General features: G+C 35.4%; 1 protein-coding gene across 1 annotated transcript in view; it reads right to left on the bottom strand.

Annotated features, from left to right (window-relative positions):
* The window catches only part of TMEM135 (transmembrane protein 135), a 315,929-nt gene that overhangs the window by 94,229 nt on the left and 203,485 nt on the right, over positions 1-18,215 (bottom strand). The window contains 1 exon segment of the mRNA XM_043992377.1: positions 14,680-14,726. Within this exon segment, the coding sequence (XP_043848312.1) occupies positions 14,680-14,726 (47 nt within the window).

Raw genomic sequence — 18,215 nt, 5'->3', positions numbered from 1 at the left:
AAGCCATTTTGCTCTCCAAGTTAAAAAGCTTAAACGATCAACCTATAATAAATATACCAGGATAATGTATACCTTCCTGTCAACTGTCGCTATGGAAAAGCATTTGTGAAACCCTCTCTATTCCCTTTTCATACTGAATGAGATTCCCTTTGCTAAGGAGATGACTGTGCTGATTTCATCAAATGCCAGAATTTTACAGAAATAGACATTGTTTCATTTGAGTCTCACATCAATCTTGTGAGGTACAGATGCTACCAGTATCTGTACCCCCATTTTACAGCTAAAGAGACTGAAAGATTAAATGACTTGTTTATATGTGGCCAAATATGAACAAATAACTTTTTAGTGACTTCTTAAATGACATAGTCATAGAGCTAATATCAGGATTAAGACTAGAACTCAGTGTGTGACCCTGAGCAAGTCACTTAACCCCAATTGCCTCACAAAAAAAAAAAAAAAAAAGACTAGAACTCAGAAATTCGAGATGCCAAGTCCAATCACCTTTCTACTTTGCCATGACCATTGGCTTTGCTTCAATGACCACTTCTCTCAGTTATCCTCATCATCACTAGGCTTTTCCTATGGTAACAATCACATCCAATTATTACAACTCTTACAAGTCTATTAGGATATATACCTGCAGATATCAAATATTTACTCCTTAGTTTGACTCAACTGAGAGTTGGAAAACTTGGATTTTAGGCGTGGATTTACTATTAACTTACATGTAACCTTGGGCAAATCACTTCACTTCTCTACATTTTAGTTTTGTTTTTTTTTTCATTTTAAAAATGAGTATGTTACAACTACCAATTTCTAAAGTCTCATCTTCTCATCTTACTTCATAAGTATATGATTCTATGCATTAATAGAGGTATTCTTCATTTGAAGTAAATTGGTTTTATAGAATTTTCAGACTTAAAGAACTGTTTAAATAATTTTTCAGTACCTGGAGCCTTGAACTCAAGTCATTTTCAAGTTGCAAAATTATGTTATGTAGTAGCTCAGATAGCAGAAAAAACAAAAGTGAGATACCTGGAGCTAAGTGGAGAAATATTCAAGAGTAGAATTAGGGGATTTCCAGACAAAGAAGAAATTCCAAAGGATAGAGAAGAGAGGTATGAAGTGGGCTGAAATGGCAGGGAATCAAACGCAACAAAAGGGGAGAATCAAGAATAAGTAACACATTCTATTTTCCCCAATGTTGCCATCAAGCAGAGCAATTTGCTTTACCATTAGTTTTTAACTTCTGAAAAATTTCATTTGGAAAAGTATATATCCAACTGTATATACTTTTTGCTAGGTCAGTGAGGGTCTGCTTTAGAAATTACACTGAAAGAGAGTTGCTTTATTAAAAAAAAGGATTCCAATATTAACCATAAAAATCACTGGAATCCTTAAGCAAATGTTTGGCCATTTAAAGTCAAGTTTATGTATCATATTTTAGGCTTTAGAAAGGACCACTTCTTTCATCTAGCAATTAATGTTAAATAGTAATACACTTAATAAATGTCCTTTAATATTGATGGGGATAAAAGACCTTTCACAACTTGACCTTTCTTCCTTTATAATTGTCAATATCAGTTTTATTTGCAGTCAATTATGACCTAGACTATATAAAAATTATTCATTCAAAGCAATATGATCCTTCTAACACTTAGTGTTCTTGTTTCCTTGCCTAGAAATGTGTACACTAATATAAACTAGGAGCTTGTATATTAAAAACATTCATGGTCAGCAATTTAAAATTTGAGAATTAGTCCTCATGGAACTATTAAAAGCAAATTTGTATATGATACTGGAATAGCACATTATCAGCCTTTATGATGAAAAGCTGAAGGAAGCTGACTTAGAAAAGACTACCAGGAATTAGTAACAACCTTCAAGCACCTGAAGAAAGATTGTGTGAACAGCTGTTTTCTGTTCCCAGTGAGGATAAGAAAAGATGTAATCAGCTTACACTGCAGTAACAGAAACTTAGGGTAGATGACAGAAAGAATGTCTTGACTCTTTAAGAGCTGTGAGCCACTGGAATGTATTACTAAGTGAGTAGGTACAGTCAAATTCTCTGACTACAAAATTTCTTAACACCACTACTATGCTATATTTTCAAGTAATAAACATTTTATGTAGCTGTACATGAGTGACCTGGGAAAAAGAAAGAAATACCTCATCTAATAAACAAAAACTTGCTTTTCCTTTCTCATTAGGCCTCTTTTATTTCAGATTTTACAAGTATCTAAAAAGAACAGCAAAAAAATTTCATTGAAACTTGGGCCTGCCTTCTTTTAAAAGATATTGAAAAGCTTTGTGTAAAAATAAAGAACTAGAAAAACTTTATATATCCCTAAAGGAAAGAGAAGAGGACTTTCCCAAACTCCAGCCAAGGGGAGACAAACAGAAATAGACAAAAGTGAAGAGAAAAATGATCAAACACTTCTATGCCTACACTAACAAACCTCTCTCCAAAGTCTGACAAGTCACTTTTTCTTAAGAGACAGAAATAGCTGATAGTTTTAAGACCTTTGGAGCAAGAGGACAATATCACTTCTTTTATAAATATTAATAAGAACCAACCATATCAAAAACATCTTAGAAATATAATAAAATAGAATGACCAAATCCAAGTTGTTCTTCCCAATAATGACAGAAAATAGCTGGAAGTTAAGGCTGAAACTGTTTCCAACCTAAGAGCTTAGAGCTTTTGTGACAGGATCAAAGGGAGAAATCAAATCCGTGAAGCTCGATTGCTTTTCCATCATCTGATTTGTAATATCAGCCTTGTTCTGAATAGTGCCTTAGGAGCTCAAAATCATAAGGGTTATGTACCACATTGTTGGTGATCAAATCACTTCAGAAAGCATTCCAGAGCAGCTGGGATACAGAGGTCCCACACAACTACAAGCAACTTATTCTCCAAGGCCTGAGAACCAAAAGCTATTCTCCCCCTCCCCCTTTTATTCTGCATTTTAAGGATGACAGGAACATGATAAACAGCCAAAGTGCAGTCCCCATCAATGCCCTACCAGGACAAAGAGGCTTTGTGATTGACAGAGGAAACTTTAAAAAAGGGAAGAGACCCACTTTTCCTTCCTCCAGGGATGGCTCTGGATAGAGACAGCTGAAATTTTAGAACTTAAAAGCTTCTCCCATTTCTCCTAGCTCACCTTGCAGGTAAACACCTCTGGTTCACTGACTCAGTCACATATCTGAAATAGAATCTATGCTGAAAACTGATAATGGTGGAAAATATATTCTCGGTCTGCTTTACTGCTATAATTTCTGCTTCTCTGAGGATGGTGAGCATCTTCTCTGGCTTAAGCCATGGAAAAGAACATGTAGGTATGCTACTTAGAGCACTATGGCTGGTCCTTTCCTTTGCATTTATCACCGTGGCTTCATAGCACCATCATCTGTATGTCTATCTTCTCCCTCCACTACTAGATTATATATTACCTGAGAGCAGCCAGGTTGCTGTTAAGAGTTTTTAAAAAATAGCTATCACCTAGCATAGTGCCTTCAACATAGAAGATATCTAATAAATGCTTGTTGAATTGAACTGAGAATTATAAATTGGGAGACAATGTACATTAAATTAAGGGGAAATTTCAATACATTTCAGGTACTTGAAATCTATAACATATCTTCTATTCCTAGAGATATCTGGATATAACACATATATTGAAAATCTACTTTTATTACAATGTCCCAGTATATGAAAGAAAACTAGTGAAATGATAAATTCAATGACTTTCCCAAAAAAGTACCAAAATATTAACACAAAAATATCACAAAACAGGGTAAAAGAAAATATTGCTTTAAAATATTTAGATTGTCACACAGATATCATCTAAATAACAATATTCAAAGAACACCAACTATTTGCATATCAGAGTTTAGTTGAGCAGGGAGGAGGAGGAGAAGACCCAGTGTCTTGAGATCTGGCTTTTCATTTCCAGTCTGCCATTAAATTGCTATGTCATAAAATGTCACGTAATTTCTTTGTACCCACTTCTTCATCTATAAATGATAACAATGTAAAAGGCAACCTTAAAAGATAGCACAACTTATATCAAGTGCAATGCTCAATATTGGCTCCAGATGACTAATGAGCAGACATACAACTTTTCTTTCAGTACAGTGATGGCTGGTGTGGTACAGTATATATTCTGTTACTCCTATTTACTCTATCAGGCAGTTTTTGGTTTTTTCTGTTAAAAAAGGCAGTGTAAGTACTGGGTTTGATTTCAGAAGTCCTGGGTTCAAATTCTGACTAACACTACCTGTGTGGAATTGAGAAAATCACAACACCTATATAGCAGCCAATTCTCAAAGCCTTATTACTAACAGTGGTATCTGACTACATTGGGAGAGGGAGTTCCTGGATGAGGAAATTTTAGATTCCACATTTCTGTAAGAGAGAAGACTATGGTCAGAAGTGGGAGAGCTACTAGAAAGTAAATACAGCATAAATGCATTAATAAAATATTTTTAAATGCAACAATCATCTTAATTATGGATTATTAAATATAAAAGATGTAATTGTTAATCAGAACAAAGTAATAACAAGACAATATTGTTTCTATGACACCTGAACTTATCTTCTGGAAATCTAGTCATGTTCTGAGGGTCTTGTCTTTACATAATTGTGGTCATTCTTGTTTATTTTTTCCCACTGCATTACTACATGTAAGTATACCTATATTTCTTTAAATTCTTTATATTATTATATTATATATTATATTATTCCTTGCAGTACAATTACATTCAATTATATTAATGTAATATCTATTTCAGCTATTCCCCAGTTGTTTAACAATTTGTTTAACAGTCTGTTGAGCAATCTATTTTTACCATTACAAATAGTGTAGCTTAGAGTATTTTTTATATACATAGGTCTTTTAACTTTTATCTAGTATAATCCAGCAGTGGGTTCATTGGTTGTAGAATATGAACAATTTTATACCTCATGGTGTAGTTCTACATTGATTTTCAGAAAGACAGACCCAATTCACAGCTTGAACAACAGCTTAAGCTAGTGTAAAGCAAGGAACTACCTTACTCGTGAGAATACCTTTATTACATGAGTCAATTAATCAAGCAAAGGCATTAAACAGTGCAAAAAGTCACTAATCAATCTGAAAGGCATAAAAACCAATGACTGGAATCAAATAACTACAGAGGAAATAAGTGGGGGTTAGTTAAGGAGATTCAGTTATGCCCTATAGGGCTTTGTATAAAATAGCAAGCCAGTTCAGAACCTGAGCATCTTAGTTAAAGGCTAGACTAAAGGAGAGAGCAGTCTAGCACTTCCTGAGAGGGAAACACTTGGTGGGGAAAATGATGGTGGGAAGTGAGGAGAGAAAGAGTTCCTTTTCTCCTCTCCATCCTTTGTAATCAGAAAAGGACCATGTGAATTTCAAAAGGTAAAAAGATTTTAGATTTCCCTCAGGTATCCTAGCAGTATTCCTGGAAAAGCTGAGAGCAAAGCCAAGGAAAAGGAAAACTAAGACATATTGAGGAAAGGTAGCTTGGGGACTCTACAGGAATTTCATCAGAAAGCTACACTATGCTTTAGGGGAACTTCATGAGAATTCCACAAAGGACTTCCAGAGCTAAGTTACCCTTTTCTTTACCACATATACTCTCTGAACTTGAGTGTATATACTTGGGGGAAAGCAAGCTCCCACTTTAGTAGAATGTTTTGTACCAAATGTTTTTTACTATAGCATCATAGTAAATATCCTTTTCTAAAAGTTAATAAAATCTGTCTGATTAAATGATATCAACTGATAATCAATGGAGAAAGCATACCTGGAGGCTTGTGTGCTATATTGAAATGGGAAAATCATAGCCCAAGACTTAAACATTATCCCTAAAACACTGAGAGAAGCAGCCAGTTGTCCTCAGAGGACTTTACTCCACAGTTTAAGGAGGCATTGGGCAAGTGAGCCCAGAGTTACACTAGTTTCAAGGACTTTAAAATGTTTTCAAAAATATAAAAGCACTCTATAGGTCAAATTTTTTTTTTTCAAATTGTTGCCAGTCACAGAAAATCTAACCCTAAAACCTTTTTGTAGCCTCTAGGCTCCAGAGATTATCTTAATAAGATTTCCCAAAATTCAAATATCAATATAAAGATGCTTGTTATATCAAGTCTTAGAATAATCTAAATAATTTTCTGTTATGAAACAAATCAAAAGGCTTTCCTCTTGAACCCAAGGTAGTAAGAAAGCAAGACCTTTCTCAAAATTTCTTTATTTCTATTACATTGAGTTTTTAAAACTCTAAAAATACTAAGGCATCCATTAATGGTTATCCCAATTGCAAAGATGTCAAGCTCTCTGACCAGATAATTACTGTAGTTTTCTTAAATGTGCACCCTGCAACAACAACAACAACAACAACAACAACAAAAAACATAAAATCTATTTCCTGGACTTGATCCAATGAAAAGATTGCTAAATATATCCCTTCCCCCTGAAAGTCTATCACAATAGAGCAAATAATTTTAAAATTTGGACTGGTTTGTACCTTTAAATGCAGCTTTTCCAATGTTTAGATCCAATGAATTAAGACATGTCTTTTGTGAAACAACACTATATAGTGTTAGGATTAATTACCTTGACAACCAGTTTAGGGCTTTAACTATATAACTGAACAAATTGTTGGATTTTCAAGAGCTATGTGAAGAGAGTTTCTATCTGGACTTATGGTAATTACACTGAATGTATTATCACACTTTGTAATGTCACTTATCTTCTTTTATTTTTCCAATTAATGTTTACTTTTATCATTAACATCAGAATAATTTCCCAATATATCGCCGCCCCTCTCCATTTAAGTTTTCCTGGAAAACAAAAAAAATTTTAAGACCCACAAAAATAAAATCAAACAAAAACCTTAAACAAAGTAAAAGTAAGTATCAACAGGCAAACCTAAACAGTATGTGCAAAATACCACACGTAAAGCCCCCATCTTTACTGAGAGATTGGAACTGTGCTGCTTCCTCTTTTCTCAAGAACTAGAACTGATCACTGTAATTAACTAATGCTTTAACAAGCTCTAGATGTACTGGTCTATAATTCAACTTAATAGGGCCAGAGGTTCTGACACAAGGCAAAATCAGTACCTTGTACACTCTATGATTACTAGATGCACAGTTGCTCAAAATAAACATACCAAGTTTAAAATGGTCTAATATACCCCCTTTCTCAGGATAACTATGAAAGCTTATTTCCATGAAATATTTGTTTTACATATCAATGGAAATAAAGTGATTCTGATATATTAACATTTGAAAACTGTTAGATGGTCTCCATTTTTTTCTAGGGCAATGAGGGTTAAGTGACTTGCCTGGGGTCACACAGCTAGTAAGTGTCAAGTGTCTGAGGCTAGATTTGAACTCAGGTCCTCCTGAATCCAGGGCTGGTGCTTTATCCACTGCACCACCTAGCTGCCCCTGTTGGTCTCCATTTTTAATGAAAAAAAATTTAAGACTACATAAGAAGAATCTGTGGTTTCATCAGGGTAGGAGACTCTAACCACCAATTGCAGCTATGGACTATCTATGACTTAGTAGATAAGTCCAATGGAGTTGCCTGATGCACTGAAAAGTGAAATGCCCTTATTCATATAGCTAATAAGAGGCAGAGGCGGATTTGGAACCCAAATCTTATTGACTCTTATCCTATCCCTTTCCTATTCCTTATTTTCCCTAAAATGTTTTTTATTACTATTCTCCACATAAAATATCTTTCTCTAAAACCAAAAATAAAACCCAAATAAACAACACTGCTTGTAGGTATCTTTCCAGTTTTTTTTCTAGCCATGGCTTATGTCTGGTTTTAATTATTTAACAGCAAACAATGTCCCATGCTCAGCTGTCAATTATGACATTTCTGTACACATTGATAAAGTAACTAAATAGAGAATCTGGGATTATTACGGAGAATGTGTAAATCAGGAGTGGCGAGAGGAGGGGTTTGGACATAGCCTCCACTCGTCATACTGAAAACAGAAACCCAACGACATAGCCATATTCTTCCCATTGTTTGTAAAATCTTTCCCTGTTTGTAGAAATCTGTGGAAGGATTTCCTCAGAAGCATTATACAATCCTAGATACTGACCCATGAGTTGAAACTCAAAATACTGATTATTGTACTTTGTAGGTAAGTTAATAACCTTCATGATCTGTCAGTTTTAGAAAATCATTTGGGGACACTACCTTCCTTTCTTTTTCAGAAGTAGTGATAAACTATTTATAGCACTGGAGATACCGTGAGATAGCTAATGTATTGGTTAGTTCTATTAAAAACTAGGTTTTTCCCCTTTTTAATTCTTTCCTCAATGGAAAGCTCCTTTTGGAGAGTCAGAAGTATACATTTGGAAATGAAGGTGATATACAAAAAGATATCAACAACTTTTTAAAGGAAAGAAAATAGTTTTGAAACTAGTATTTCAAAAGTTGTTCTTTCAGAAAAATAACCTATCTCCAAATTTCTCTTCAATAAAACTAGTTTTCACTTCCCTTCCTTTTCTGACAGTAAATTTTGCTGCTGTAGTAGAATCCCTCTCACTACATGTAAACCTTTTCATTTACCTCTCCCCAAAGCAGGCTGCAAAGCTAGGTATAAATGCCATTTGGTACTTAGCTCATATCTTCCCCTACTTAAGCAATTGAATTTCTAAAATATTTTTGAACAAATATTGTGTCAAATTCCTGCACTTACTCTGAAGTACAACCATAAGGATCAACTGTTCTGCCAGACTTTGCCTGGCCAAGTGGTGTGAACTATCCTCAAGGGTAACAGTGTCCTTTTTCACAGCAGGATCTGGCCTACACATCATAGCACTTTGGGGATGGCGACACTCTTATAAATGGCTTTATTTTTTGCAAAAATCTTTCTCTAGGCTTTATTTAAACCAAACTCTGTCAAGGACATTAGCAATTTAGCAAAAGTGTTAGGTTCCTTAAAGAAGCAATCCAGCAAGCTAAGTATGAAGTATAGAAAGACAAATGAAACAGTGCTTGGCCCTAAAAGCTTAGATTTTATCAAACGATTCATGAACTTTGAGGTCCCTTCCAACCCACAACCTTGTCCCCAAGGACTGGCAACATTTTAGGGGCCCTGGACTATAAGATTCCCCTTGGGACAACAGTCACAAGATTGGGGAACTTGATCCAAGGCCCGTTCCAGTTAATGCTTCATTTTAGGACTCAGTTGGCCATGCTTGAGCTCCCTCCCCCTAGAACTCTGTCTCTAGGATCTGTTGGCCAGAACCCTAAAATATGAACAAAGATCACAACTGCCAAGAGCTCATCAACCACAACCCAATGCCCAGTGTAGATATATCTGAGGACCCCCTCCTGGTGCCAAGTCATAACCTTGGAGCTCTGAGATTCCCTAGGGCTCTCTCCATCATAAGTCAAAGAACTTCCTAACCCTAAGTGCTAGGATGAGAGCTGTTACCTTCTAATGGAGCCCTTAACCACAAAGACAAATGAAATATGAGCACCAAGTCAACTAATCAATAAGTATTTATTAAATACCTATTATATCACAGGCACTGCGCTAAATGCCAGGGATGTAAGGCAAAAACAGACCCTGCATTCAAGGAGCTCACAATCTAGGTGAAGGAGATAAGAGTCAAACAATTATGTACAAACACAGTATTCTGTAGTGGGCCTTCTGAAAAACATTTTGAAGTTATTATTGTGAAGAAGCATTTTTGTGACTGTAACAAGAAAACAACTTCCAGCAAGATGGGTAAATATTCTGTAGCTTTGCATCAGAACATATTTGTTGTAGGTTTGGTTCTGTTTCTACATTTTTACTCATACTAGGTTCGTGTTTCCTAATCTCCTGTAGTGATCTATTGTCTATCTTCTTTCTTCACAGATCACATTAGTTATATCTATCTAGTTTTTATCTTACTTACATAGGAACCCTCTATAAGATAATAAATTCTTTGATGTCAAGAGATTCTAAGATCATTTTTCCTCTATAAGCTCAACTTCTATCATGGTCACTTTCTCATAGCAAGTGATTAAATGTGTTCACTACATTGCATTAAACACATGATAAATACTCAAAATCCAAAACCCAGAAGAGCTAGATTAATGTCAGTCACATAAAGGCAATGTAGTATAGTGACAGTAGCAGCAGATTTGGAATTCAAGGACCTGGGTTCAAATCTACTTGTCATTATTTTAGACAAAAGAATTGGCTAGATGATATGATCTATAAGATCATTCCAGTTCTAAATAATTTGACTCTGTAAAGACATGCTATAAAAATAACGGCAGTAAACAACACATTTAATTTACTGTCCTTGGTATTATGAACTCTACTCTTTAATAACTTAAAGTACAGTAAACATATGACATGATCTAACTTTCCATCACCTCCAAAGTAAAATCTTCCTTTCCTGACCTTTTAAAAAATAATCCTGATGAGAAAAAACACAAATTCAAATAATGAGAACATTTTCAATATTATCTCAACAAAGTTCCTGGGTCTGACTGGCATAGAGACTCTTAAAGATAGCTGAGACCAAAGGGTCATTTTATTCCTGACCTTGTCTTCTATAATTGAAAATGCAAGGGCAGTAATAATCTATTTTGTAATAGAGACATATTCATTAAGAGGAGATAGACTATAAAATTTCAGAGACCACTAAACAGCTGCAATGATGTTCAGTCACTACTGACTGACATAAAATACTTACAATCCCTTTATCACCCCTCTGAGTTTAAGATCCCATGTATCTTAAAACTTTATATATTATTTTTGGTTTAGTCTATTTCTTTATCAGAAAAAACCCGCCCCACATCCACTTCATTTATATTTGCACAAAATCCTTCTTCCAAAAGGCAAACTAATTGAAAATTGAATCAAGCAACTTCAACAAGCATTGTAACCTCTTAAAAGGTAGGCTGGTGTAAGGAGGGGAGAGGTGTTCAAAAGGTAAACACCAAATGTAGTAACTGAATTAATGCCTTTGTTGCAAATATATTTATTCCCATTTCTTAGGGAAAACCAAACCACCTGAAGATTGAGCTCTAGTAAATGATGATTCCTTCTCAAATCTATGAATGCACTTTGGGGAACAATGCAGTAAGTACCATGTATGGAAACCCATACATGGGTTATATACTCTTCTAATTAACAATTGCTTCCCCACATTTAGCAGCTGATGATAATGAGCTCCCCTTCATTATTTACAAAAGTAAACATTCTTTTTTTTTTTTTTGAGGGGCAATGGGGGTTAAGTGACTTGCCCAGGGTCACACAGCTAGTAAGTGTCAAGTGTCTGAGGCCGGATTTGAACTCAGGTACTCCTGAATCCAGGGCCGGTGCTTTATCCACTGCGCCACCTAGCCGCCCCAAAAGTAAACTTTCTTAACAGCATTTAATAGATAATCCCCAACTGCCTTCTCCACCTATTCTTTTTAGGTAATTAGAATTGACACAATCCAGCATATGTTAATGTTTTTCTTAAAATATGTTACCCCAGAACCAACTCCAGTGTTGTTCTAGACATGTTCGGACTATGGTAGTGTGAAGCAGTACCCTCACCTCTCTTTAGACTATGTTAACTCCCTCCCTTTTCTTTTCCTCACCCACAAACTCTAGTACTCTAAGCCCACTCCCACACAATTGTTTAGAAAGTAAGATACTTGAGGGAAGGGATCTTTTAACATTTTTATCCCAAGCACTGGTTAATGTGAAATACTTCCCTCTTTCCTCTTAAAGCATCCATAAATCCTTATTAAAACTAATTCCTCTATTTAATCCTTATCTCCTTTCCTCCTTAGACCTTGCTCTAGCAGAGACCCTTTCTCTCTCAGGTATCTTCAATATCTTCTTCACAGTCCTCTTCTCATATGCCTATCGATATGCTCACTTTGCCCCCATACTAAATAAACTTTCATTGGTTTTTTCCAATTTTTCTAGCTATCATGTCATCCCATTCCTCCCATTCACTGACAAACATCTTTTAAAAGTGAAATATCTCTGAAGTCAACACTTCCTTCCCACCCATTTTCCTCACAAACTTCTGTAATCTGTCTTCCTTGCCACCATTACACTAAAATCACTCTCAAAAATCACCAGTGCCCAATTCCATAGCTAATGGCCTCTTCAATTTTTCATTCCCCTTGCTCTTTCTCAACATGTGACACAGCTAAATACCTAACTCCCCTTTCCTGGAATCATTCCTCCTTTGAACTCTGAGATATTATAACCCTATCTTCTACCTCCCCTTTCTCTAAATTTTCATCTTTTTCCATAAGATTTAATTATCATCCTTTCTCTCTTCTCCCAAACTATAACTTTTCTCTCTGACTTCTCATTTTCTGTCTGTCTCAGTCTGTCTGTCTCTTTCACAGGCACGCACGCGCGCATGTGCACACACACACACACACACACACACACACACACACACTATCAAGTTCCGTTTATTCTACCTCCACAATATATCTCATATCTGGCCCATTCTCTCTATTCTAATTGACTTTTTCCCAAGTATGGAGCCCTCATTACATCTACCTGGACTCTTCCTATAACCTCCTAAGTCTTCCTGCCTATACCTCTTCCACCTTTCCAAAACTATTCTTTATACTTTTGTAGATTAATCTTCCTTATATGCATACAGCTGGTCTTAAAATTTTGTTCAAAATGCTTCTCTAGTTTTCAATTATCTTCTACATAGAGTACAAAGTCCATAGCCTGGCACCCAAAGCATTTGACAATCTGGTGCTACCAGACTGTGTCTGTGTTTCAATCGTAGCTCATATTACTCTTTTGCATCTAACTCTAAATTGCAGCCAAACTGGACTATTCATTCATCACCATTTAGTTTCTAACTCTATGACTTTGCTCATGTTATTCTTTGTGCCTCAAATGACTTCCTTCCACTATGCCTATTAAATTCTTTCCTATCTTTTTTTTTTTTGGGGGGGGGGGGCTGGGCAATGAGGGTTGTGACTTGCCTAGGGTCATACAGCTAGTGAGTGTCAAGTGTCAGAGGCCAGATTTGAACTCAGGTCCTCCTGAATCCAGGACCAGTGCTCTATCCACTGCACCACCTAGCTGCTCACCCCCCTATCTTTTTTTAAAGTCCAACTCATATGCCACCTACATTAAGCAATTCATGACTGTATTTCCCTGCTACCCCACTCACTGAAACCCTCCACTACCAGTTGGGAATCACACCCCCCCCAGCTCAGAGTTCACATAGTACTTTTATTAATTTATCATATATTATTTCACATTATAGTTATTTATATGTGACATATCCCTGCAGTAGATTGTTAGCTACAAGAAGGAAAAGGCCATGTCTTATTTAGACTACATATTTACCCCCAAATACCTAATGTAACATATGGTTATATACAGACTAATTAAATGTTTACTGCACTATTCTTTTGTTTGTTTTTGTTTTGTTTTTGGTGAGGCAATTGTGGTTAAGTGACTTGCCCAGGGTCACACAGCTAGTGTCAAATGTTTGAGGCCAGATTTGAACTCAGGTCCTCCTGACTCCAGGGCCAGTGCGCTATCCTCTGCACCACCCAACTGCCCTTACTGGACTATTTTTAAGAGCCATTTATAACATCTGAAAACAGGTTTGCCAGTTTCATGGGGGACAATTTCATTTCTAAGGTTTGAGGGGTGTTAAACCAAATACTTAATGTTCCAAGAATAGCAACTCTGCTTACAATCTTTAAGAAAAAAAGCTGCTGAGACATTCAACTGATCACCCATTTCTTCCACCCCCAAATTAAGACAGTGTTTCTTTATCTGTTGTAACAGTTCTTTACTCTTACACGTTACGCTATTTCAGCTTTTCAAAGGGTTTCATTTAGATCATGGAAGAGGTAAAAATAATCCTTCATTAAATTATTCTTTGCAATTCTTACTTTTATTTTATAAAAAATAGGGATTTACCTTATTTTGCTCCGTAAGAGAAAAAACAAGCCATATACATATTAAAGAGGCATAAGAGTGCAGAGAATTACTTGGGGAAACTAAACTTTTTGCTGTTTTGTTTTCTTCTCAAATGTGTGTGTAATACACAGGGGAGCAAATAAATTAATAGGAAAGGACAAAGAACACATTTGCATATGCTTTATCTAAAACTTCTCCTAAAAGCACTTTGGACTAATATATATCTACATACTAATGAACATAAAAAATAAATAGGATCATAGACTTTACAACTGGAATGGAACTTAAGAGATTATCAAATATATTCTTACCCTTTGAAAGATGGCAGTTAAATCACTTGCCCCACATCACAAAAGGATTAAGTAATAGCCAAAATTCAAACTCACGAACTGTAGCTTGAAATCCCATAAAAATATGCTTTCCATTCTATCATGCTACCTCTCCGATAGTGCTAATAATTGACATGCTTTAAAAATTCAATACGAGTTACCAAGCTTTTCATATTAAGGAAAAATTGGTATACAGTATCTTCTGAACAAAAGATAATCATAGCTTATATAAAAGTTTAAATTGTACTAAGTTCTTATTTTTTTTCAAACTAATTTTGGTCTTATTTGAGTGAAATGTTTTTATTTTACAAATCAATATAAAGTTACAAAACGAGCTACAATATGTCGGTATCTTAAAGTATTATACATGCCAATATTTATTATAAATGAAACCTACCTGAAAAAGAACATGTACATGGCAGCTGTGATGCAGAACAAAAGCACCTATAATCAGAACAAAATAAATTATTTTACATACTGTTCAGACGTGAACATGATCATTTATTTATATATCTCTCCAAAACTGAGTAAGCTAAGTATTTTTAGGTAGAGAGTTACTTCTATATTTTATCACTGACTACAGTTATTTTAAAACATGTAATTTTTTCCTATTATCTATTCAAGCTAAAAAATATATAGAAAATAGTGAGTAAAAGAAAAGCAATCAGGTGAAGTTAAGTCTGGTAATTCACTAAGCCAAGATAGCAATGTAACAATTATAAAGAAGGCCCAATAAGTGATATTCATTCGGCTCAAAAGCACCATTCTGTTCGCCAAATATATGAAGGAAATGATGAATTTATAATACATTGTTTCATGCAATGGTGTTTGTATAACTCTCAGGAAATACAGTGCTACTGCTGTCAGCACCATAGCATGTAAGAATTACATAAAAAACATAAGTCTCACCCAGTCCAATAACAAAGAACTGGAGTCATACCATATGAATACCTTTTAACTTCTTATCACAATCACACACATTCATGTGAATATGGAATACTACTAACTCTGGACCAACATTTGCCAAAACAATTAAAACATAGATCTCAATCCATTTTTAAGTTAAAAAAAAAAAAGACCAAGTTATCGATACTAGTTACACAATTTAAAGTTAACAAAGACCTTAGAGATAACGAAGCACAACATTTTCATTTTAAGAGAAAAGAGAGGTTCAAGGAAATTAGGCAATTTGTCCATGGTTGCATAGGTAATGAGTAGAGGTGACCACATTGGAACTAGGTCCTCTGCCTCCAAATCCAAGACTCTTTCCATTATGCCAACATGGGTCTGCTACCCAACTCCTAGATTGCTCAGCCCACTCTGACATCTAGTTCTTTTTTCCTTGCAAAGCACACCTCAAAAAGTTATTATGCCTTTTCCCCAATTCATCACTCTATTTTCCTTTATTCAAGTAGCTTACCATTTCTCTCCTTAATTGGAAGATCCTGGGATGATAGCACTTAGAACTAAGAAGGGACCTTATACATCCCTTAGAGTAGAGTTTCTTAACATGGGGTTCACGAAGTTGTTTAATACTTTGATAACTGTATTTGTATTTTAATATGGTTGGTTTCCTTTCTAATCATATAAATATATATGAATATAAATTATTTTGTGCATTTAAAAAAACATTATTTTAAGAAGGGACCCATAGGTTTCACCAGATTGCCAAAGAGGGCCATGATATAAAAGTTTAAGAACTCCTGCCTTGGAACAACCCACTCATTTTGCAGATAAAGAAACTAAAACCCAACAGATTAAGAAAGTTGCCCCAAATTCAGAAAGGCAGTACAGTAGAAGGGCCAGTATTTGAATAAGGAACTTCTTGATTTCTGTGTTACCAACTCAGTATGAACTTTCCATTTTATTGCTATAAAGAATTCCTAGGGAAAACCCTCTAGCAATGCAAGTTTATAAATGCCCAGAAATCTGAAGTCTTAAAAAGTTGCCTGGGGCACTGAAAGTGAAGAGACTAAGCCAGAACCATGTAGCCAGTATCCACATCTGTTTACTCTGAGGCCTGATCTCTATCCACTATCGAATACTTGCACAAATTATTCATATATTGTTTAATGTACAAAATCCAGTGTTTGTTCCCTTGTCATTATTTAGGTTTGGCTGAGTCACTACAGAGTATAGTAGGCCCTGAATTGCCAGAGAGAAAGGAAGTAACTTTATTCAGAACTTGGTTATCTAAATAGATTAAGATCTTGATGTAAAAAAAAAAAGTGGTGGTGATGATGATGATATGAAGTTATAGTATTTCAATATGAATTCAAGGTGGAAGAGAATTTTCGACCATACCTTAAGACATTAAACTATCCTGCAAATTCCCAGACACTGTGCCAGGTGGTAAGAATACAAAGATAAAAATTAAACCAGGCCTGCCATCAAGGAGCTAAATATTGTACATGCCTGCAGATAAAATACATAGAGGATATATCTTAAATAAATTCAAGTGATATTTTGAAGGGAAGGGACATTTATAACTGGGAGAATCAAGGACAGGGCTCTCAAGAGAATGGCCTGTGAGCTGAGCCTTGATGAGTTTACAAGAGATGAAGGTGAGGAAAGTAAACAATTGAGGGTAGGAGATGGATTGTGCAAAGGCACAAAAGAGGGAGAAAGAACATTTTGCACAAGGAGCAGGAGTGCAGTTTGGTAGAACAATAGTTTGTGGAGAGGAGAAATGTGAAATTAATCTGGAAAGATAACCAGGGGACAGTCTGTGAAGGTCTCTAAATGTCCCCATGGAGGTATCCCAAGAGCAATGGGAAGCCACTGAAGCTTCTTAATCAGAGGAGTGACCCAGTCAAAGACAAGCATTAAGAATAGCAATTTGGGAATTGTGTTGAAGATAGATTGGTGAGGGGAGAGACTGGAGCCAGGAAGAACAATTAGGAGACCATTAAAATAGCTCAAGAGAAAGATGATGAGTATCTTAATTAGGGTGATTATGGCATAAATAGGGAGAAAAGGATATGAAAGATGCTGAAACCATAGAATCAAAAAGATGTGGTAACTGACAGCATGGAGGTAGGGAGAAAGAGTGAAGAGTCTTATGAACCTGTGTGAATAGAATAGTAGCGCCCTCAAAAGAAAAAGGGAAATTCAGGAGAAGACATGGGTTTAAGCAGATAATGAGTTCTGTTATGCATGCTGAGGAGATACCAAATATCTACGTGATTATGTTCAGTTGGAGATTTGGGATTGGAGCACAAGAAAGATAAGAGCTGAATATATAGATTTGGGAGTAATCAGAAAAGATGTCAATTAATTGCACATCAGAAAAAATGATGAAAAAAATCAGTGAAATTTAGATTGTGTATTACAAGTCATATTACACACCAGAAAACTTTATTAGGTCTGTATTTATTTGTTTCAGACCATGTATAATCAGACCAATGGCTATTCTCAAGCTAATTAATATCCAAACCTAGTCAAAATAAAGTCTGGGGTTGTTTTTTTTTCAGATCCTTACATTTCATGTTAGGAAAGCTTTGCTAGAATTGAAATTCTTTTATCTCCTTATATTCAAAATAATAATAATAGTAAACAAAAAGGGGAAAAGCATGCTTTACAGCCAGTTTTTCAATAAGTAATAGAATTATATTAAAGAAATATTAGGCCTTGTGAAAATCAGATGAAGAAAAATGGTCATTTTAACTGAATGAAAAGTGCTCCCACAATCTTTTCCTTATATGGTTGACCTTTCTTGATTTATGCCAAAAGGCCAACAAGCAGAGCTTGGCAAAGTATTAACCTTGAAGTTTTTTCCAGTTGTAGAAATAGCAATGTCAGGTAAATGATGAAAAGGTTGTGTATTCAAGATCCTGCCCTTTTATGGAAAGTAGTTAAGCAATATCAGAGCCACTTTAAATTAAATAACTGAAAGGTAAATAGCCACTGACAGACACCAAGGTTATGTAAATG

Source organism: Dromiciops gliroides, chromosome 3, assembly GCF_019393635.1.
Source record: "Dromiciops gliroides isolate mDroGli1 chromosome 3, mDroGli1.pri, whole genome shotgun sequence".
NCBI lineage: Eukaryota > Metazoa > Chordata > Mammalia > Microbiotheria > Microbiotheriidae > Dromiciops > Dromiciops gliroides.
Note: the sequence above shows the minus strand (reverse complement) of the source record. Positions and strands in the feature narration are given on the sequence as shown.